The 22,863-nt window shown below is 43.9% G+C and overlaps 1 protein-coding gene across 2 annotated transcripts in view; it reads right to left on the bottom strand.

Annotated features, from left to right (window-relative positions):
• patl1 (PAT1 homolog 1, processing body mRNA decay factor) overlaps positions 1-22,863 on the bottom strand; it is a 46,520-nt gene that overhangs the window by 11,956 nt on the left and 11,701 nt on the right. Inside the window, exons 3-16 of one of the 2 annotated variants that reach the window (XM_084004965.1) lie at positions 15,482-15,697; positions 14,958-15,221; positions 14,157-14,245; positions 11,767-11,847; positions 9,018-9,215; positions 6,312-6,413; positions 5,401-5,487; positions 4,234-4,451; positions 3,880-4,024; positions 3,530-3,647; positions 3,331-3,428; positions 1,920-1,979; positions 1,673-1,818; positions 989-1,148 (exon numbers count right to left, since the gene is read on the bottom strand). In XM_084004965.1, coding sequence (XP_083861091.1) covers positions 989-1,148; positions 1,673-1,818; positions 1,920-1,979; positions 3,331-3,428; positions 3,530-3,647; positions 3,880-4,024; positions 4,234-4,451; positions 5,401-5,487; positions 6,312-6,413; positions 9,018-9,215; positions 11,767-11,847; positions 14,157-14,245; positions 14,958-15,221; positions 15,482-15,697 — 1,982 coding nt within the window. Of the gene's footprint in view, positions 1-988; positions 1,149-1,672; positions 1,819-1,919; positions 1,980-3,330; positions 3,429-3,529; positions 3,648-3,879; positions 4,025-4,233; positions 4,452-5,400; positions 5,488-6,311; positions 6,414-9,017; positions 9,216-11,766; positions 11,848-14,156; positions 14,267-14,957; positions 15,222-15,481; positions 15,698-22,863 lie in introns of both variants that reach the window. The other variant, XM_084004964.1, reaches the window with a different exon arrangement.

The raw sequence follows: 22,863 nt of genomic DNA on the forward strand, positions 1-22,863 counted from the left end.
GGGGTGGGGTTTACATTTATAATGACTCATCAGGTTGACCAATAGTGACAGATCTGCCAACGTGGGTTGGCTTTACATTTATAATGACCAGATCTGCCAACCAATCACGAGCGATTATACTTGTTTAAAACTAGTGGTTTCATCCAATCCTGAGTGAGGATATTCAAGCCATCTCTGGCCAGGCGCGGTTTCGCCGCTATTCATATGCTAATTAGAGCCTTCGCTGTGGTTCGTTTTCGACAATTTTCGGCACAGACGAACGCGGCGTTCGCAGCCTGTAAATTGTCGTTAACTCCCGAAAATTAGGGAGATTTCCGGGCGTTTATAGGGACGAAAATCCGACTTTTCATGCAGTGTTTGCTGCTACAGTTGCTAGCTTGTTCCCATTGTTCTAACTTAATACTTTTTATTTATTCACACTGACAGTTCTAACATTGTTTTTTGAGTGCAATACCAAAATGTTAGTGTTTTGAATTCTATTTTACTGTTCTAAAAGTGTTTTGAATCCTTTTTTATTTTATTTATTTTGTGTGCTTGTTATTGTTGTTATTGTTCTAAGATTATTTCTATTAAAATACAGTCAGTAATTACATTTTTTGCATTCTCTTTTTATTTGAAAAAGTACCGAAAAGTACAGAAACACATGTTGGTACCGGTACCGGTACGAAAATGTTGGTATCGTGACAACACTACTCTATGCACAGTGGGGCAAATTCTATTAATTATGTTGATATCATTTATGTTCTGATAGCCTAATAAGTGACGACCTCACTGACAACAGCTCTATTTCACCAGAAGATGTCAGTCATGCTTCATTTTAAAGACATGTATTTATGTCTTTCAGAAACTCAAACAAAGACACTGTTGTGTTCTTCTACATAGTGAGGATGAATAAAGACATAACAAAACAAAGAGCCCTTGTTATTTCCCAGAAGGACAGGGGGCTTTCACCTGAACAATCTGTGTGAAAAATGACATTTCCCCTTACCTGGTCCTGCTTGTCCTTCTTCGCCAGGGCAGGGAGGTTGCGGGAAATCGCCATGACAACAGCAGCGGCCTGGGGTGAGGGAAGGAAGGGGAGGAGCCTGGAGATGAGCCGCTTGCCCTTCCTCACTGACATGATCATCACGCACTGCTCATCACTCACTCTTATCAAGAAGAAGAGAAACAAAAAAGTTTGTTTAGACGAGCACTCACTAAACATCTCAAATTAAAAAACTGAGTTGTACCGAGGTGTATAATGCCGTGCTATGCTATCATTGTAGCTGCTAGATCAACACTTAAATCACATCATCGAGACAGAAATATGACCGCGACCTTGTTTTTGTACCAGAGACCATGTGGTTTCTCCAGTCTGGTCTCTGGACTAATATGGGGGACAACAGATCCAGGAGACAACATGTGTTTCCTCCATTTATGATTCAGCAATGTCAGGACAGCAGTGATGACAGCGGGGATAGGATTCACGGCGTCAGAGAATTTCTCACTTGAGTTGAATTATTTCAACTGCAAATGTATCTCATTTGCCGCTCAGTGTGAATTTGCATCTATGCATTACGTTTGCATGTAATCGCACCATGTGAACAGTTTGCATTGCGTTTGGTGTGAACACAGAATTAGAATAAGAATTGCCAAGTGCAGCTCATGTAGTTGAGGTAACGCTTTATCCAACCTGTCGTCCCACTCTTTCTCCAGCAGAGAGTTGCACAGCTGCACGGTGTTGGTCTTATGCTGCTCCAGAAGAGCCTCTCTGTCTTCCTCTGGTGCCTGGACAAAACGCTTCTCAAAGTCTTGAACCTCCAGCAGCAAACTGTACATCTGGAGGACGGAGACAAGGCGTCACACAGACATGTTGGGATCCAGGAGTGGATCCTGCACTTTGAAAGCCATCTGGACATGTACAGCCATCCTCATCCTACCTTCTCCACAGTGTAGAGGATCTGTCGCCTCTTATTCCAAACCTGCTTCTCTCTTTTCTCCTGGAGGTAGACAGACAGACAGACAGACAGCTGTGATCAGACTTTTTCAACCATGATAGCAATTCCTAGGCTGTGGCTGCCAATACCGCCGTCTAATTAATGTATGCTTCACTGTTTGTTTTCCTAACATTGTGAAACAAAATCACAAATACATATGTCCATATTCATTTATGAATTGTTATTTATTATTAAAATAAGTAAATCAGACACAGGATGTACTATTCAAGTGTAAACCTTTTTATGGAGCAACAAATTAGTCAAGACTTAAACAGGAATTTAAAAATACAGTATAACATGTAGGGCTGGGTATTGTTTAGAATCTCACGATTCGATTTCGATTCGATATTGATTGAAATGCTTCGATATCGATTCAGTATCAAGTAGAAATACACGAGTAAGAGTACCAAATCATTTTTTCAAATAATTTATTTAGTTTCATGCCTTATGAACAGCCGTGGTATAACTCATTGCATGATAAAACAGGACACTGCTTAAACACTGAACTACAGTGCATGTAACGGGTTCACACCGGCCGCGGAAGCTATGGTAGTGGACAGTAGTAGTGCAGATATACTGTTGAAATGCACATATTTGTTTATCTACTCTTCACATTTATTAAATGTATTTTCTCTTCCTGTTTCCCAGTGCGAGTTGAGATACACAAATATGATCGCATTTGTCAATCGCGGTATTTTATTTTGAAAATTGGCTGGATTGTCTCGTGTTTCTTTGTGTGATTTCCTGCCAGAATTGACGCGTTCGCTCGCGGCACGCGCAAAAAATAGAGCAGCTCGCCGAAACAATCGCTTCACGGCGCGGGACGGCCGCGCCTATTTGCGGCGCTCCGCATCTGGTGTGAACTACACTATCGCTTAACATGGGCGCCGAAAGGAAGCGGGCGCCTATTCGCGGCGCTTCCGCGGCCGGTGTGAAAGCTGTACTCACTCCGGTCGCCATATTGTAATGGTTTGGTCTAGTGCGGCCCCCGTCCGTACAGCGCGAATCACACGAGGGTGTCGGTCACAGCGCCCCCACTGGCCAGGGGCTTGAATCGATTCAGAAGATGGCTGAATCGATATTGAATTGCGGGGAAAAGAATCGCAATGCATTGCTGAATCGATATTTTTACCCATCCCTAATAACATGCTTATAGTATACACACACAGACACACACATTACATATGCTCCATTCAGATTAAGGCCCCATTCAGAATATCCAAACAGAATATGATGTTTACGTGAGCATGAGTAAACTGAATATTGTCATATTGGGAATGATAGTGGAATATGAGTGTGCCTGTAATGGAGTCATTGTGAACATGAGAAGAAACAAGAAAACATGCAAACAGACCTCGTCATCTGTGCGTGTTGTCACCACGGCATCAATCATCTTGCGAGGGTTGTTGACGCTGGAGACAGTCAGCTTACCCAGAGAGCCTGCAAACTGAACTGTTGACCAACACACGTTGACATCATCAGAGGCTCCGGTATCCTGTTTGATCACGTTCTATGGAGCAGAGAATATTCTGGTGTGTTCTGCTGTCACCTACCTGGTCTGTAGGTGTGTTCCACCTTGGCCACCTGTGGAGTGATCAGCTTGGTAGTGTGTTCCTTCTTGCTGCTGTCCCTCTCTCTCTCCTGACGTTTCTCCATCTTTTCATAGTAGTTCTACACACACACACACACACACACACACACACACACACACACACACACACACACACACACACACACACACACACACACACACACACACACACACACACACACACACACACACACACACACACACACACACACACACACACACACACACACACACCATTCATCTCTCTGAAATTAATGTCTGATTATTTTGATCATGAGGTTAACGGTGTAAGTACAGAAACTAAAACCCAACCTGATAGTAGTAGTCATCGAGATAAGGGTCGGTACTTTGCAGTTGCATCATCTGGATCTTGGTTACCCATTCCTTCTCTTTCTGAGTCATAAGGTTACTGTAGGGGTCCCTGCTGCGCCGGTCCCCTCCAGGCCTGCTGCGGTCCCTAAAGGGGGGCAAAGAGGCAAAATGACGTGGTCCACACAGCGGCTCTTGGAAGGTAACTGCTCTGCCCGTCACCAGTAACCTGCTCACGGATGTGTTTGGGCTAATGGGCTGCTTGTTGGTTCGTGGTCCAGGACCACAGCACTGTTTAACCTTGCAGCTCTCTTACTGTTCATATGTTCACAACTATACACCCACACACTGGCTTACCCTCCCCGGTTCTGCATGCGCTGGGTGAGCATGCGCCGGTGTTGGGGGTGAAGGTGGGTTGTGTTGTGCCGGATGGGTGGCGTGTGGTTGGGGGGGCAGTGAGGGGGCGGGCCCATTCTGTGACCAAGTGGAGGAAGGGGGCCTCCGAAGAACGGCCTGAAACCAGCACCACCCGGTAACAAAGGAGGCCCTGGACTCCCCCGAGGGAAAGCAGCCACCTGGAGAGCGAGGCGGACGGACAGTTAGTGAGTCAGACAATGAGTCATGTGATCTCTGGAGTAAACCATTATACTGGAGTTGCTGTGTGTGTTTCTGCCCCCTAGTGAGCTTGTCAGGTTCACATCATGTCCTGAACAAACCTTTTTCCTATTTTGATGGCGATCAGGAATAAAAAACACAAGACAACAACTTAATGGTGGTGAATTAATCGAAAATATTGTCATGAGTTACTTAAAAAGATGTCTAAGATGGGGCAAATTAATTACTTTAAGGAGATTATTGTAATTTGTTTCTTATTCTTTAGTTCTTGTAGTACCTTTTGACTGGTGTTTATTAGAGATCTATTTATTCAAACAGCATTTGTATAGGAATGAAGTTGTCCCAAGCCTTTTGAGCTATATAAGCATTTAATTACTGTCCTGAAGATAATTATAAAAATAATATATAAATATTATAAACATTTATGTAATAATATGAATGATAAAACATTATTGTTACTTAAATCCTATATTATATTATAACTGTGATCATCGTAACCAATGATTTTGCACAGACACTTCATTTTGTGTGAAACATTTGAGAATGTGAGAATCATCATGAAAACTTTTAAGGAGAAATGTCTTCTTAAGAATGAATGAGGCCCAATCGTCTGATCCGAGTCCGGCCAGGACAGCATCTCATTCCTCAAAATGTCGGTGTAGTAATTGCACTAGTGTTCAAGAAAAAAAGAGTACTGTATTTGTTTTGTCCATTGTCTCCGATTAGATTTTCTTTTTTTTTTTTTAAGTTTTCTGCATTTCAACACTGAGGTAGCATCTCCCATTGCTCAGGACAACCCATCGTAGTTAGCTTATTCTGAAGGTATAACCGATGACCAACGTTGTAACGTATATCTAAGGAACGAGGAGTTACCTGTACAAATCTCAGAAAGACGTCAATGGTGCTAACCTGAGAGTTGAGCAGTTGGGCCCGTTGAATCTGAGACAGGACAGGACCAACTCCAGGAGGGAAAGGACCACGACACAGCGGGGAGTTCTGAACAAAACCAGCACACAGAAACTCATGTTTGTCTCTACTCCCTGTTTGAAGAAAAGGGTTGACATTTTTCGGGGAATACATTTATTTGCTTTCTTGTTGAGAATCGATGCTATTTTCATGTCCGTTAACACCAGCAGCTGCCTCACTAAATGTGGGCACAGCTTAGGTTCACAGCTCACTAGCAATTTGCCATTTTTTGGGTGGCTGTGTAATTCTTGGCTGGGACCAGTTGCCAGGCAAGCAGTGGAGACTCCAGGAAGTAACTGGTCCAAACATAGAAATAGTTTGTCCCTTTACCCTTTTGTTAAAAAAGCAACTGATGTAAATTTATTTTTAAAAGCTTCATATCCTTGCAACACACCTTGAATGTCATGAAATATGCCACGCCAGACTTGCTGCAGACAATGGCAGAAACCCTGACGTTATATACCAGGCAGACACGTAGCCGACATGCTTTCAGCTGAACTAAATGATGAAGGCTAAACTTACTGGGAACGTGACTGCACATGTCCACAACATTGCACGTAATACTGTCTAACTCTCCCGGACAAGTAAACCGGGGTTGCCTGGTTAGCGCATGATTGGTTTGTGCATCCGTTATCGTGGCGGCTTGTTAAATGCAAGGCACTAATCTTGTGGTGTAACTGTCGGGTCAAAAATATCATCCCTACGTTGCAGCCCCAATGTTCATGCTGTTGATGGTTGAAATCAGACTAATTTGTAGACTTGTGCTGTGCCATTCACTGGAAGGAACTATTTTAATCTAATGTGCATACAAAGCTGATCGTCAGTGAAGGAGATGGAGGAGAGGGAAAACTCACAGCTATATTGAGGAGGGTGTTGGGTGAGACACGCTCAGGGAAAGGTGGAGGGTATCTGTGCTGGATTGGGGCTCTCACATGAACCGCCGCGGGATGGTGGATCTACAAACACACACAGACCACAGTTTACTGATAACAAGGCCAACTACATGTTAAGTAATGTCACAACATGATGCAGCATGGGAAGTACAATGACACTATCATGGGGCTAAGTGACAACAGCCACTAGATACCGAATCAAAAAAAAAAGGCACAGATTTTCCTTAAAAATAATGTAAAGACACTAGGGTTGCACGGTATACCGGTACTAATTTGGTACAGGGGTACTGAGGCATTTAAAATGGTACTATACAGTGTTGCATTTGGACGGGACCGGTACTTGCAGCGCCGCCGTCAGCGCCCACAACAGCACGGCAAACTCGCCATGTGAGAAAAAGCAAGCAAGCCGGAGGAAACAGCTAGCAAGTTAGCGAGCAGCGTGGACTGAGCAACAAACGGAGCAGGAGGAAAGCTTGGAGAGAGAGACGTTGGAGAGGGAGAGAGAGAGAGAGGGGGGGGGGGGGGGGGGGAGAGGAGCACGGAGGAGAGACTGGCTGCTGCAACCGTCACCACGCCGCAACTTGTGGACATACCAGGGGCGCGAAGTGCGATATGGCAGTACTTTAGCTTAAAAACAAATGAGCAAGGCCAGGCAGTTAACGCCGATGCACCACTGTGTAAACGGTGTTTAAAAACATGCATGGCTAACGGCGGAAACACCTCCGACTAGCCAAACACTTAAAAGACAAGCACCCAGACCTGCACACTGAGCTCAGGGAACGACAGGTCATTTACTCAGGAAGAAAAGCCACATTCAGTGCTAAAAGCAAGTGCCACCCCCTTCACTCTTAACAAAAGTAGCTCTGGAAGAAAAAAAATAGAGCTGGTTTATCTATATTATTATATTTTATATTATATTATTGTATTTATATTTTCACAGTGATTTTTAAACTTTTTGCCATACATGTAGCCATGCTGATTTACAATAAATCTGAAGTGGTCCCTAATTTTTTCCAGAGCTGTAAAATGCATACATGCATTATTTTAAAATTGTGTGCATTAGAAAAGCTTGTCTTTGTGGTATTTTATTTTATTTACTGATTAATATGTCAATATAAGATTTTCTATTAAAATAAAGTCAGTAATGACATTTTTTGCGTTCTCTTTATATTTGAAAAAGTATCGAAAAGTATCGAAATACATCAGTGTTTCCCCCACGTTCACACAGCAGCGGCGCGCCGCCGCTGCTGAATTTTCTCCGCCGCTGCAATAAAAATCCTTTAAAAAATGTATTTTTTTTTAATTGTTTTTTTTTAACGTAGCTCCTTTTAGAAAATGTACAGCGCGTAACGTCAATTGCGCAGCACGCGGCACATCGTCACGTAACCAACATCAAAGAAGAAAAATACACAGCGAGTGTGGCAGTTGTTGGCAGTAGGCTACCCTACACGGTTGCAAAGTTACATTGATTCTAGCAGTAGCGAGTGAAGCGGAAGATCGAAGAAAGAAGGAAAGAGTGAGACAGACAGAGAGAGAGAGAGAGAGAAAGTAAGTTGCTAAAATGTGTCGCTACATGACCACCAGTGTTAAAAACCCTCTGAGCCCAATCATTTTATTGTATCTATAAACCGCAACCTCCGTGCCGTTTTTCCTCTAGTATTGTGTGTGTGTGTGTAGGCCTATGTGTGTGTGTGCGTGTTGTCGCTCTTTTTGGGATCACTCATAGCCTTTACAGGAGCTTATATCCAGTCAGGAATTTATAGCCTAGGTATTATCGGGAACTTTGAAAAATGAATCCACACTGTTAGATCCGATGTTGTTCTTTATTGCCATATAAAATCCGTTTTCATCGCGTATTTTAGTTAGGGATTTATGCTAATCGCCTGTAAGCATGTGGTCATTAGCATAAATGCAGGGAAAAAACCTAAGGACTTCTTAAAAGATCATGAATAGTTTCTATTATGTATAACTTATATTTATTTTATAATTTTCTTAAAAAATCCTGCGGGAAACACTGTAGATGTTGGTACCGGAAGCAACATGACAAAGCAGGGTATGCTTCAGGGCGTGGCTACCTTATGATTGACAGGTTGTCATCATGATGTTGTCCAGTCAGGGAGTTGTTGCAACTTTAACCCCTTCACAGTGTGTTTTGGCAGAGCTTTGTTCTGTCCTCACTAACTTTGTTATTGATGTCTTATGAGTCAGATGATGGACTAAATTCTCCCGTCTATATATCGACGACACACATTAGCGGTCCTGAAGATCACTTAACGTCCTGGCTAGTGTTGTAGAGCCATGGAGGGAGGGGGGGCTGACATTAAATGTTTTGTTTACAAACCTCAACAAATTCTACTCATCGTGTCCTTAAAAAAAGGAGATTATTGCCAGTGTAAATATTTGATCTGTTAAGACTCTGTGTTTAAACTTTGAACATTTCTGACTTTAGGACCTCCAGTGGCAGTATAAAAGCAACACTACGTTAGGAGAGTGTATTAGAACATTTGGCTTCTACAAATACAATCAGCAACAATAATGGGGAGCTTTTTTCAGACTTGAGATTCATTGTTCATTCATTACCTGGAAATTGTAAAAAGAGGAATGATGGGGGGAAATATCAGTACAGGAAAATTGTAGAATGAAAACAAGAGTAGTTGCCTATGTTACCTGATTCAGAGCGTGGCTCATTGGCTGTTTGGGCGGGGTCCCAATAGGCACCGCCCTCACCGGAGGGGAGCCAATGACAGGGGAAGAAGAGCGTGGAGGTGGTACCCTCTCTGACAAATCCCGTCCTTCATCATTCCTAGCTTGAGGAGGCCGCTTTGGAAGGCCCACCTCCTTGATGATAGACATTAGTGGACTATCCTGAAGAGGAAGAAAAGTGAAAATAACATTAGAAAATTACATACACCTTAACCAAAATCAACAGCTTGGTTAATCCCTTTCCATGGTGAAATACAGTATAACATTTGGAGAAATATCTTTGTGTATAGTGCTGTGCGATATGGACAATTTTATATCCCGATATAGCTAATTTTATATCCCGATAACGATATATATCCCGATATAGTATTTTTTCTTAGAATTATATATATATATATATATATATATATATATATATATATATAAATCAATCAATCAATCACATCTCAGCACTACTACGACCAGTGCCGTAAACAGGTGACGTTTGCGGGTGACGTAAAAATGCTACCACAACGCAGTAGCGTTGCTGCAGTTACATTCGCCTTCAGAACTTGTTTTGAACTCAAAATTTGGATATCCAACGGTCATTCCGACATTGAGTTGTGCTTTACACGGCGTATTAAATCACAACCGTAGTGTACGTTAACGACGCCCAATTTCCACTGCATGCGTCTCCGCTGCAGTGCGTCTCCGATCCGGCTTCGGTCCGCCGTCCGCCAATCCCCACAGGATGCGTTTGAGTCCGCCACGGCACAGTCCGTCGTTCGCGATAAATACGTAATCGCGCGCTGCAGTTAAAGATATGTGTAAACACAGCAACCAAGCGATACAAAGGTCAGTGTTCCCAAGGAAGGAGTACAAGACTTTTTTTGACGTAGTCAAGTGGTTTTATTAACACAAGTGTTTTATTTTGAAAAGTTTTATTGTTGAGTATGTACCGAACTTCCTGTTTCGCTATATTTGCCCTGTGCTGAATTGCTGCGCCGTGGTCCGGCATCCGCCAGAAATAGAAGTCCGTATTTGTTGCGGAGAGCTGCGGACTGCCGGAGCTGAGACGCAGCGGACACGCAGCGCAGCGGACCTGGTGGGGATTGACCCATAGACTAAAGTGAAACGTATCTGCTCCGCTGGCGTGGCGGAGACGCAACGCAGCGGAGACGCATGCAGTGGAAATGCGTGTAGCAACAGTGCTAAACAAGTAGCCTACACGTTAAAATTACGATATAAACGACAGAGGGTTATATCCTACGGTAGACATTTTTATATCGTACTACGATATATATCGTAATATCGCACAGCTCTATTTGTGTATGTGCAGTTTTCACACCTTGTAGTTGATACCATATTCAGACATGCAAAAGACAACTTTAGTAGATTTCATTTCAATACAAAATGTAAATCATCTAATAAGGTATTATTTAGTAGTATACAATAATGACTACTTTTACTTTTGGTATTTTAAGTATATTTGGATGCTAATACATTTGTATTGTATTTGTCTTATCAACTTATACTTATATTTATAGTATTTGAGGGCAGGACTTTTAGACTGGTATTACTTTTCCTTAAAAAAGCTATAATAAGCTGATCTAAAAATCTTCCCTCTCAATCATCACTGAGGACCCACTAGAACTGTGTGGTGTTGCATTTGTCTGCAGAGAGCCTATTGTTTGTATTTTGCTGTGTTGAGGAAGTCTTCATTTGGACTCATGTAGGGGTGTAAGCCCTCAGCCAATGAGCAGGGCTGCAGTCCATTCTCATTGCCAGGTCACACTGCTGCTTTGCCCCGCCCCCTCAGCGACAAAGGCACAGAGAGAGTAGGCAGGGCACAGCAGGATGGAGCATGCAGCTTTGTGAGACGATAATGTGTTTTAGAAGGTCATTGCCATGAAATGACCAATGAGATGCACCCGGCAAGGTCAGCCGGTCCATCCGTTGAAAGTAAAAAAAATTCTGGTTCAAATTATAGTGAGAAAATTTTGATTATGGTGGGCCAGAGCAATGATTGGGCGTACAGTGTCATCTTTAACATCACTGCTTAAGAGATGTGTAACATGTTTATTGGTCAAATGTTAGAGATGGGCAAATGAAGCCTCGTGAAGCTTTTGAGGCTTCTTCCTGATTGTACCGAAAAAAGATTCGAAGCTTCAAAGCTTCACAGAAAGACGCTACCAGTGACATCTAGTGGTCAGCTGCAGTTATAGCAGCAATGAACCTCCAAATGATTCACACATCATTGCTTCCAGTTCCAACACAAAAGCAATAAAGTCATTATTAAGCAGTTGTGTCTTCATTCTAAGAATCATTGTTCACACATACACAACAAAGTGTTACTATATAATGTCAATTGACTAATAAAATGTGGGCATCTCGCGTCTCGTTATAACGAATGAAGGCGCGCCAAAACTTCGAATCAGTCACCTCATTTCCGGTGGTTCGTTGTGACGTATGAAGCGTCAAACGTCATCGGTCACGTGATCGCGGAGATTTGATACAAGCCTCGACACAGCGTTTCGAACCAGCCTGCTTCAATAGAGTGAAGCAGGCTTCGGAGTCTCGGTGTCAAACGTCCCATCTCTATCAAATGTTCTATTGGGGGCATTTTTAAAATATGTGTAAAATAAGATATTCCTCATGAACATGGCTCGGCAGGTTGCCATGAAGACCAATCTGTAAGCCATTCAGCTCTGTGTGTTGAAGAGTGTCTGCTCACCTCCATGTGTGTAATCAGTCCGGGGGTGACACTGACCGGCCCAAAACCCATGTTGTTCTCCCAGATACTGTGAGAGTTCATCTGAAACATTTACAGATTTGACAAAACAGTTAAATTAATGTTATGGCTGCCAGCCATAGTAGTATAATTTACAGCATGAACTCAAATCCAAAAGAAGTGTAGCTGCTCATTAGTAAATAAAGGCATCCTTCATTAATATTTTACCAGGGTTGCGCGATATTGGAAAAACTGACATGACAATGTATGTTGTTGTGATATATTGCGTTGTGAAAAAAATGAGGAATATTTACACAAAATGTTCACACATTTAAAAGGTTAAATCATTAATCTGGAGCAAAAATTAAGCAAAACGTGTGTGCTCCTGTAAACAATTTAATCACAAACACATTGGTTGTATAAATATGGTGAAATTGCGATGACAGTCACAAGTCACTCCAACAACAGTAGCCTCTAGGGTTGTCACAAGAACCGATACTTCGGTACCAATTCGATGCCGACACGGAAAAAATAATTCGATACTTGCTTTTTTCTGGTATCGTCAGAACCGAATATACAACTTTTCACTCGGCGAGCCGTGTCGATTCTTGGTGGAACTGACGGGGGCAGTATACGCGTGTGAGCAGCACAGAGCAGTAAGCGGCGCTGAAGAAGAAAACTTGCCGTCTTCGAAAAAAATGGCTTCAGCAGGTGGGAGCGAAAGCACAACACGTCGGCTCGTCGACAAGACAGCTGCGAAGAGTCGCGTATGGAAATATTTTGCATTCGAGGCGGATGAATCCGGAGCATTTCTTGATTCAAACAAGCCGACATGCAAAAAGTGCCTCAGAAGTTTTCAGACCAAAGGAGGAAGCACGTCAAACCTGGCCAAACACCTCGGCTATAGACCACTGCTGTTCTTTTTTTTATGTAAAATAGTTGACTATTGTTGTTATTTATGACCATATTTATAAGTACAGTATTGTTTGTTTTTATACTGGATGGCTATAGGTCTGTTGGCAGCTGGTACCAATTTAAATTCTGTGCAAAAAGATCTTAAAGCACAGTGGTGTTAAATACTTGACAGTTTGAAGCAGTTTTCAATAAATTAATTAATTTAAAAGTACATGGGTCCTGTTGTTTTTTTTATTTTTATTGTGGTATCGAATTAGTATCGAGAATCGTGGAAATCCACAGGTATTGGTATCGACTACTGAAATTCTGGTATCGTGACAACCCTAGTAGCCTCACCATGAAACTGTGGTGGGCCGACATAAGAGTGGAGAAAGTTCATAGGAAACACTGGACTCGATGGAGTTTTCCATTTGTATCAAACAACAAAAAAAAAGGTGCAACATCTTTGAGGCAATTCACTAACATTACACGTCGATGCTGAAATGATCGTGCAGCCCAATATTTTAGTCTGAGGCAACCCCCACCCAAATAATTAAAAAAATATAATAAATGCACCGCTGTGTGGCCAGAAAATACAAATGCTGTGTGATAGCAAACCTTTTCTCCCACATAAACCGATTAGGGCTTTGACTCCGAACTTCGTTAGTCGAATATAATTGGACTATCAAAAAATATATATATATTCGAACGAATATTAGGCAGCTCTTAATATTCAAACCTGTTATGGGCATTATTTATTGTAAATGTCTTTGCTTGAACGTTGTTTTCAATTCAGATTCCGAGGCTTTTTCACGCCTGGTGAAGTTGTGTGAATCGCGAGCTCATTAGCAAGGCTATCATTGGTCATCTGGGCTCCTATAGGTGACGTTAGCGTCCTGGTTTGCGCCAATTTTGCAGAACAATGGCCGCGTCAACATCGACAACAGCCCCGCACTCGCGCTCCGTCCCGAGAACCGTAAACTCTAAGACGCGCCGCCCGGAATACTGCTGGTAAATAGGCAAACAAACCCCGTCGACCAGTCGGCACTGACGGCCCCGATAATGTCTGAACATGTGAATCACCTGGTATTTTTGGCGAATAACTTAAAAAAGTCTGTAGCCAAATAAACTGCAGCCAGCAAGATATTTATGTGAGCAAAACAATTTGTTAATGGGCCGTTAATGGCTGGTAGGATGGGATGAAACCGAATGCATACACAGTTTATGTCTGACCTAAATAAATAAAGGTTCTGAAAACATCATTGCCTGCCTATTGACTTTGACTGATACATTGCCCTCTGGTGGACAAAACATATACAACTTACCATACCATATAGGTCTTACTGAAGGCATTTAATGGTAAAAATATTATTAATAAATATTCGAATATTAATATTAATAAACAAACAAACTTCAAATATGATTTTTGGGCAAAAGTCAAAGCCCTAAAACCGATACTGGTATACTGAATAGTCCACACAGCGAGTCAGACCACTGACCTGGGCCATAGGAGCAGTCCCTCTGCGCAGCAAGTGCTGCTGCTGTTGGTAGCTGAGCATAGTTGAGGCAGGGGGGCCAGGAGTAAGGCCTGGAGGAGTACACAGCACAGCTGACCAAAGCAGATGTGAACATCATTATTATTATTCATTAAACGAGGAACATGCACAAAAAAACAATGACAAAATGAGAATGCTCAATGCTCAATGTGTTAAGTGTGCTGAGATGACTTCTGTTGTGATATGACACTTTAAATAAAATTTAATTGAAAAATTGAATTGAGAATAGATGATTTATGCCCTATTTAGCTATTTGCTCATTTCTTTCTGGGCAGGTACCAGACATGAAAAACAAAGCCCCACCCATTCCTGTGATGCACCATCGGGCCCTTTTCAGAATAAAAATGTGCGGTAGTCAATGGTTAGAGACAAATCATTTCATTGATCCTGTTTGAATTTGAACACGAATTACAATTTAGCCATATAAAGCCATGACATTCCCCTGAGGGTGGGATTTTGAAGAGATGCCTGCTGAAGGCAGCAGACATCATGGGCCATGACAACATATGTCTGACCAGGAAGGATTTCAGATGTTTTTGGAGATTTGGGCACTCAAACTAATAGTTTGTATCCATTTGTTGCATTTTCCGTTGAGATTAATGAGAGCACGGACATTACAGATGTTGCTCGACTGGACATATTTGTGTTGTTGATGAGCCAGACCTTACACAGTGCACATTTAAAGGTGTTTATTTGATTGAAAACTGATCCCCAGTATACACAAATGGATGCATTCATTCTCACCCGAGGTGGAGGGCCCAGGAGGCAGCTGGTGCTGGAGGTGATGGGGATGCTGGTGTGGTTGAGCGGGATGTGGGATGGAGGAGGGCCGGGGCAGGATTCTGGGTCGCTCGAGGCCCTGCAGAGCAGAAAGACTGGATCCTGAAGTGCTAGGGGGTGGACCAGGCCTCTCAGTTGCCCCGACCCCAGCGATGGCCGGGTCAGCCTCCAGGATGAGTCTGGCAAGGGACTCAGCCAAGTCACCTTCCCCTCCTCGTTCCTCCACATCTGAAATGACAGGTTTGGATTTTCAAATCAGCTTTATTTGTTTTTCTTGGTATATTACTGCTCTACATATTACACTTAAACAACCAGTCAAACATACATCTGGGATGAGCAATTATGTTCCGTTGCTCCGTAGTTTATCCCTCTTAAACTAAAATTAAGTCATTTATATGATCTCAAAATCTGAAGATCTCCAGAAAATCTCCAATAAGCAAGCAAGGAACACTGCAATCTAGCAGTGTTCCTCTAGTTCCATCACTGACCTGGTGGGGGCAGTCCAGAGGAAGACATGGAGAACTTGAGTGAAGGGAGGGAAGATGGGAGGGGGAGATTGCCCGCAGAGGAAGTGAGATGGGTGGAGGACAAGTCCTCAGCTCCCATTAGATCCAGTTCTCCTCCCATTCCCCCTCCTCCTAAACTCAGCCCTCCACCCTGATCGAGACCAGCGAGGCGTTTGTGTTCCTCCTGCCAGTCGTCATCTGGAAGGAGCCAAACAGAGTGGTTACTCAATGACAGTGAATCATCTGTGCTGCAATCTTATGTGTTTGTTTTCTTATAACTTCGATAAAAACGTCTCTCAAACACGATGGTCCAATCATCAGAAGGGACAGACAATATGGGATTTTATTAGGGATGCACGATATTATCAGCAAGGTATCGGTATCGGCCTATATTGACGTTAAATGTATTATCGGATATCACGCCGATATATTAAACCGATAAATAAAGACTGCTGCTCACTTGATTAAATCAGATTAAACGCCCGAGGGCGCGAGCATTGCGTGCGCATTGCGTGCGCATTGCGTGCGCATCGCGGCGCGTCACCTACTTCAACTTGCAGCAGAGCGAGGGAGAAGTTCAAAATTTCAGCGGTGTGTACGTTTTTTAAGGTGTCGGAAACGGATAGCAAAGTTTGTATTTGCAATGATTGTTCAGCGTCGGTGATGCAAGGAGGAGCCAAGACGCATTATTTTAACATGTAAGTCGCAGTCGGCAACATTTGTTTGATCATATTCACTGAAGCCGACACTATGCGGCGAGTCAGAGGTAACGCCAAGCGCCCCTCAGGTGGAGACTGATTGTCCTACTTCGCACGGTGCAAGCAGCCTGCACGCACGCACGCGCCGAACCTTTCCGCTGTGTGAGGCTCCGCAGGTGACGTGGAGGTGTAATCAGCTGAGCGGGGCAGGAAGGCTTTGTGTGCGCACGCTGAGTCAACGGACGCTTCATGAAGAAACGGGCAAGAAACGGGTTTGATCTGCTGATCTGTGAGCGTGCGGGGATGTTATTCACAGAAATGCATTTGTTCAAATATTTCAGTTCAAAGGGTGTGTTAAATAGGTTATGATTTACTTATTTGGTAGAATATCAGTAAAACTGTGACGCTGTGTGCTGTAAAACCTGTTAAAACATGTAGTTTAAAAAAAATTGTACTAGTGTACTCCATGCCGTTTATCGATGAGAGAAGACACGGGCGCGTTCACAGAATCTGGTGCACGCGCACTGAACAACACTCAATGGGAGTGAGCGGAGGAGCTCGGTGGTACATTTACATTTAGGTCATTTAGCAGACGCTTTACTGTAAGTACATTTGTCAAAAGAAGGAAACAAAGAAACCACAACATATCCTTGCCGATAAAGTAAGAGCTAAAAATAGAACAACTGTTAGGTCCTCATCTGAGTAAAGTAGTACGTTAAGAGCGACAGTGCTATGATCAGAGTGCTATGGGTAAGGGTTTTTTTTTGGGGGGGGGGGGGGGGGGGGGGGGATGTGAGTGGGTCATGCTATGTAGAGTCGAGGTGAAGTCTGAACAGGTGAGTCTTGAGCCTTTTCCGGAAGATGGCAAATGACTCTGCTGTCCTGACATTGGTCGGGAGTTCGTTCCACCACTGAGGCGTCAGAACAGAGAAGAGTCTGGACTTTGCTGAGTGACATTTGTTTGATTTCAGTGATGGTGGTACCAGCCGGTCAGCTGAAGTAGAGGAGCGAAGTGCTCGCTTCGGGGCGTGAGGTTTGATCAGTGTTTGAAGGTAGATGGGTGCCGTTCCATTGATGGCCTTGAAGGCCAGTGCCATCGTCTTGAATTGGATGCGTGCTGCAACAGGGAGCCAGTGGAGGTCACGGAGGAGGGGGGTCACATGGGAGAATTTGGGTAGATTGAAGATAAGGCGTGCTGCAGCGCTCGGGATACGCTGCAATGGTTTAATCGCAGAGGCCGGGAGTCCGGCCAGGAGAGAGTTGCAGTAGTCAAGGCGGGAGATGACCAGTGCTTGGACCAGGAGTTGCGTTGCATCCTTTGTGAGGAAGGTCCGAATCCTGCGGATATTGTAGAGGGCAAATCTGCAGGATCGGGCCACAGCAGTGATGTTGGGGGTGCAGGATAGTTGGTCATCGAGGATTACACCCAGGTTCCTCGCAGTTGACGACGGCAATACTGTGATGCCCTCGACAGTGACCGACAGGTCCATTCGAGGGCAGTCTTTCCCTGGGATGAAGAGGAGTTTGGTTTTATTCAGGTTAAGCTTGAGGTGATGTGCAGTTGTCCAGACAGAGATGTCAGCCAGACAGTCCGAGATGCGAGTTGCAATGTGAGTGTGCACTGGTGTATGGTGGTAGAGGGGAGGCGCGTGAGTGTAAACATTCAAAATGTGACTCGATCTGCCAGACTTGCCAACTGCCATTTGAAGAACCGTCATCCGTTACGAACGAACGAACGAGCTAGTTAGTTAGCTAGCTAGCTAGCTAGTTAGTATGTATGTATGTATGTACACTCACCGGCCACTTTATTAGGTACACCTGTCCAACTGCTCGTTAACGCAAATTTCTAATCAGCCAATCACATGGCAGCAACTCAATGCATTTAGGCATGTAAACATGGTCAAGACGATCTGCTGCAGTTCAAACTGAGCATCAGAATGGGGAAGAAAGGTGATTTAAGTGACTTTGAACGTGGCATGGTTGTTGGTGCCAGACGGGATGGTCCGAGTATTTCAGAAACTGCTGATCTACTGGGATTTTCACGCACAACCATCTCTAGGGTTTACAGAGAATGGTCCGAAAATGAGAAAATATCCAGTGAGCAGCAGTTCTGTGGGCGCAAATGCCTTGTTGATGCCAGAGGTCAGAGGAGAATGGCCAGAGTGGTTCGAGCTGATAGAAAGGAAACAGTAACTCAAATAACCACTCGTTACAACCGAGGTATGCAGAAGAGCATCTCTGAACACACAACACGTCGAACCTTGAGGCGGATGGGCTACAGCAGCAGAAGACCACACCGGGTGCCACTCCTGTCAGCTAAGAACAGGAAAATGAGGCTACAATTTGCACAGGCTCACCAAAATTGGATGATAGAAGACTGGAAAAACGTTGCCTGGTCTGATGAGTCTCGATTTCTGCTACGACATTCGGATGGTAGGGTCAGAATTTGGCGTCAACAACATGAAAGCATGGATCCATCCTGCCTTGTATCAACGGTTCAGGCTGGTGGTGGTGGTGTAATGGTGTGGAGGATATTTTCTTGGCACACTTTGGGCCCATTAGTACCAATTGAGCATCGTGTCAACGCCACAGCCTACCCGAGTATTGTTGCTGACCATGTCCATCCCTTTATGACCACAGTGTACCCATCTTCTGATGGCTACTTCCAGCAGGATAACGCGCCATGTCATAAAGTGCGAATAAGTTGGGCTGCACTCTCTGTTTCCTTATGTAACAAAAGGAGCTGAATCTGAACAGCTTCTAGGAGCACTGTTTTACCAGAGGGTGGGCTGCAGAAACCATGCAGGAATTGCTTGTTTTCCTCATTCTGGGAGTTGGCAGGCTCAGGGAGGACCAGTTTAGGGGGGTTTAGCGGGTTGGCTGGTAACCGCAAGATTGCCGGTTCGATCCCCGGCTCCTCCTAGCTGAGTGCCTGGTGTCCCTGAGCAAGACACCTCACCCAAATTGCTCCTGACGAGCTGGCTGTCGCCCTGCGTGGTTGACTCCGCCGTCGGTGTGTGAATGTGTGAATGAATGGGTGAATGTCAGTCATTCCTGTAAAGCACTTTGTATAAAAGCACTATATAAATGAGGTCATTTACCATTTTACCATTAGTAATAGGTGTAGAGACCAGAGGAAACCTGTTTTTCATAATATGGCCCCTTTAAAGGCGAGTCCACACCGGACCGAAAATCGGCGTCTTTGAGAGAGTCGGCGTCCGTGACATGAGTCTACTTGGTGTGGTCGCTCGAATCGGCCCACGTCGGCGTTCATTTCAGCCGATTCAAATGTATAATCCGCTATTCGAGTCGGTCATTCTTTTACCATTCTGATTGGTGGAGGCTAGCAGTGACGATGGTAAACATACCAGATAAACAGTGGAATCGGGTTACATTTTACATTTTTCCGTTCAGAGAGTAATCACAACTACAGTCTACAACCTCACTCTGCTGACAACAGTGACTGGTGAGGACAGCGTGCTCTGTGTTTATGGTCTAGAGAGGACCAGCTACTTCCGGTTTTCATGTTTTTTGGCCCACAATACAGATTAGCGCCGCCTGTTGTTTTGGAGACATTACATCTCGCGCAAGCGCGGAACGTATGGCGTCGGCTGTAATTCCGTAGGTGTGAACCGCCCATGTCGTTGTTCGAGTCGGCCATATTAAGTAGCCCGACTTCATTTACCGACGCGAGTCGGGCAGTTCTTGCAGTGTGTACACCCCTTAAGAGTTTTAAGCATATTTTGATGATTATCGGGATAATAACCTGAATCACAATATTATGGCCAGGATAAACGTGACATGAAATTTTCATATAGTCCCATGATTAATCATCCCACCACAGCCCTCTACCTACCATAGGGTGGGCGGTATACTGGCCAGCCCCAACACATCACAGTGTTTCCCCTAGAATTTTTTTCAGGCCCGGTGGTACCCACCGAAAAAACCCTAAGCAGACGAGACGCGTGGGATGGTGTATTGGTGCAGTTGGATTAAGTCAGGTGGCACAGCAAGCAGTCTGCAATTCTGCAATTATTTTACATGCATTCAACATTTTTGTTCAACCAGAGTGTATTCAAGGTTTTCAAGGATTCAAGGAGAGAGTGACTTATTAAGGCCGGAAAAATATGGCTGGAAAATGAGGAGCATCACATTAATAGCTACAGACACTGTAAAACACTATAACGACTTGCACATTGGCCAATATCTTCTGATTAAATGCATATTTTGCGAAGCCCTATTGTTATTCTAGTGGGTTTTTTTATTATTCTTTCACGCCTTCGCCCTGCGTTTTAGGGGGCCTGAACATTAAAAAAAACTAACCAAAATTGGAGTGCCCATAGGGCCTGGTGAAAAATTGGAGAATTTGGCATTTTCGCATTCGGCCATGAAAAGGTTGCTCGCTAGCGCCACCTAGCGTGGAGATACGCCAGCTCCGCCGCACCGTAACTCTGATTGACATGAAATTTTGCACACATGTGCAGACAAGTGTCCAATACAAAAAAGCCTCTTGGAGTACAAAAGTCCGCCTGGAAAAAATTTCCGCCATCTTGGATTTTATGAAAAACAGGAAGTTGCGCATTTCTCGGACACGGTTGGTCCGATTTGGATGAAATTTGGTACGCATACTCGTTAGACCTAGATGGGGTGAAAACTTTTGAAAATATGCATTGTGCATATATTGTCTTATTTTATCAAGTAAAATATAAGTTAAGTAGAAATTCAGGTAGAAATAGGTTAACTCAGAGTTCCACAGCTTATCAAAAAACAATCCTTATTTTATTAAAATAGGCTGCCTAAGGGCGGGATCAGTAGAGTGCCTCGGCACGATTGCCCAAGGGGGGTCCCCCGCGGCTTTGCATTCACACTGCTCCAGCCCAAACGGGCTTTGGCCCGTTAGCCGGTTGTACATACGTCATCACGTCCTAATACTACACACGCATGGCTTGATGTTGTTTTTAAGGAGCGCCTTCTGCATATATTTCTCGACAACACTCGACCTGCATCAGCGAATGCGCGCACGAGCGGATCTGTGTGAGCAGGCAGCGCGAGGAAAGCGGATTTTGGCCGGAGACACACAGCTGCATTTTTCCAGTACCGGTCCGGTTCCGCTCACACCACGAGTCTGAAGAGTGCAACAGCTTATCAAAATACAGTGTCAACTTTCCGTGTTTTCAAAGTAGAAAGCGACATCGTGGTGTATTAACGAGGCAGAGCGGCATCAGAACAACATCAAGCGCGTAAAGTACACGAAGAAGAACGTAGCGGGAGCGCGCGGCGAGGATTGCTGCGGCCGCGCTTCTTGCGGAGCAAGTCTACTGTGCTGCGCTCCTAATGTAAATGATTATTGATTTATGAATGAATTGATAGGTGGCTTATTTTTGGCGTATTGATTTTTTTTTTGGCCTGGCGGCAGGTCTCCTCCAGGCCTGTACAATGGTAGGGGAAACACTGCATCATATTCCCTCAAATACCTCAATAACCCCAAATCCTGCTTTGTAGTACAAGCCTCAGTTGGCATGCAGTTTGAATTTATCCTAAGTACTTATTTTGGGCTTAACAAAGTCATAATTATTAATTTACTGCATATTCTAAAATACCCAATGACTTAAATACCAGGGGCCCGTTCCAGAAGCATACTTATGTACATACATACTACGCTTCACCATGGCAACCAGGAGAGTGTTATTAGATATTTCTGAGTGTTTAAACGACTACTGGTACTAATTTGGTACCGGGGTACTGAGGCATTTAAAACGGTACTATATTGCATTTGGACAGGACCAGTACTTGCAGCACCGTCGGCTGTGCCCGCAACAGCGCGGCGAACTCGCCACGTGACATCACCGCATTGTTACTACAGCGTTTCCCCTACCGTTGTACAGGCCTGGCGGGGACGCCAGGCCAAGAAGACCTGCCACCAGGCCAAAAAAAATAATCAATACGCCAAAAATAAGCCACCCATCAATTCATTCATAAATCAATAATCATTTACATTAGGAGCGCCTCCGCACAGCACAGTAGACTTGCTCCGCTACGTTCTTCTTCGTGTACTTTTAGGGTGACCAGATCCCAACAAACCAAATGTGGGACAAAGATTATGTTTGTGTGGGACAATGTGGGACACATTACCAATGCTGAGAGGGAGTCTAACATTTTGATATAATGTATATCTAACTTAAAAAATTAACATTTCTATTACATCCCTTAGCTCGTAGTACAGCCAAAAAAGAAAGGTACAGTACATTTAGTTCAAGCAACTTTAATGGAGCATTTAAAGTGTTCATATACACTTTGTCCATCCATAAACAGTTTTCACTCAGTGTTTTTTCTGCTCTTACACTTAAAGCAACCCTGCCTATATTTACTCAACAACAAATATGAACACATGGCATGACTGTGCTTTCCAAACAACATACTATTTATTCAGACTTTTCTAGTAGAACCATATTCAGTTTCCCAGTCTTTGTTGTAGCTGCATCGCCTCTTTTTTGTTGTAGTTTCCATAATTTTCAGCCAAAATCCATGCCTGTTTGTGCTCCGATCGAGTAGTGAGTCGAGACTGTTTTCAGCATAGCAACATTGCGCGTGCGTAGCAACAACACACTTACTCCACTTGACCCAACGTGTGCCCAGTTTGATTGACAGCATCAGCATCAAACAAAC

Source organism: Eutrigla gurnardus, assembly GCF_963514095.1.
Source record: "Eutrigla gurnardus genome assembly, chromosome: 3".
NCBI classification, from domain to species: Eukaryota; Metazoa; Chordata; class Actinopteri; order Perciformes; family Triglidae; genus Eutrigla; species Eutrigla gurnardus.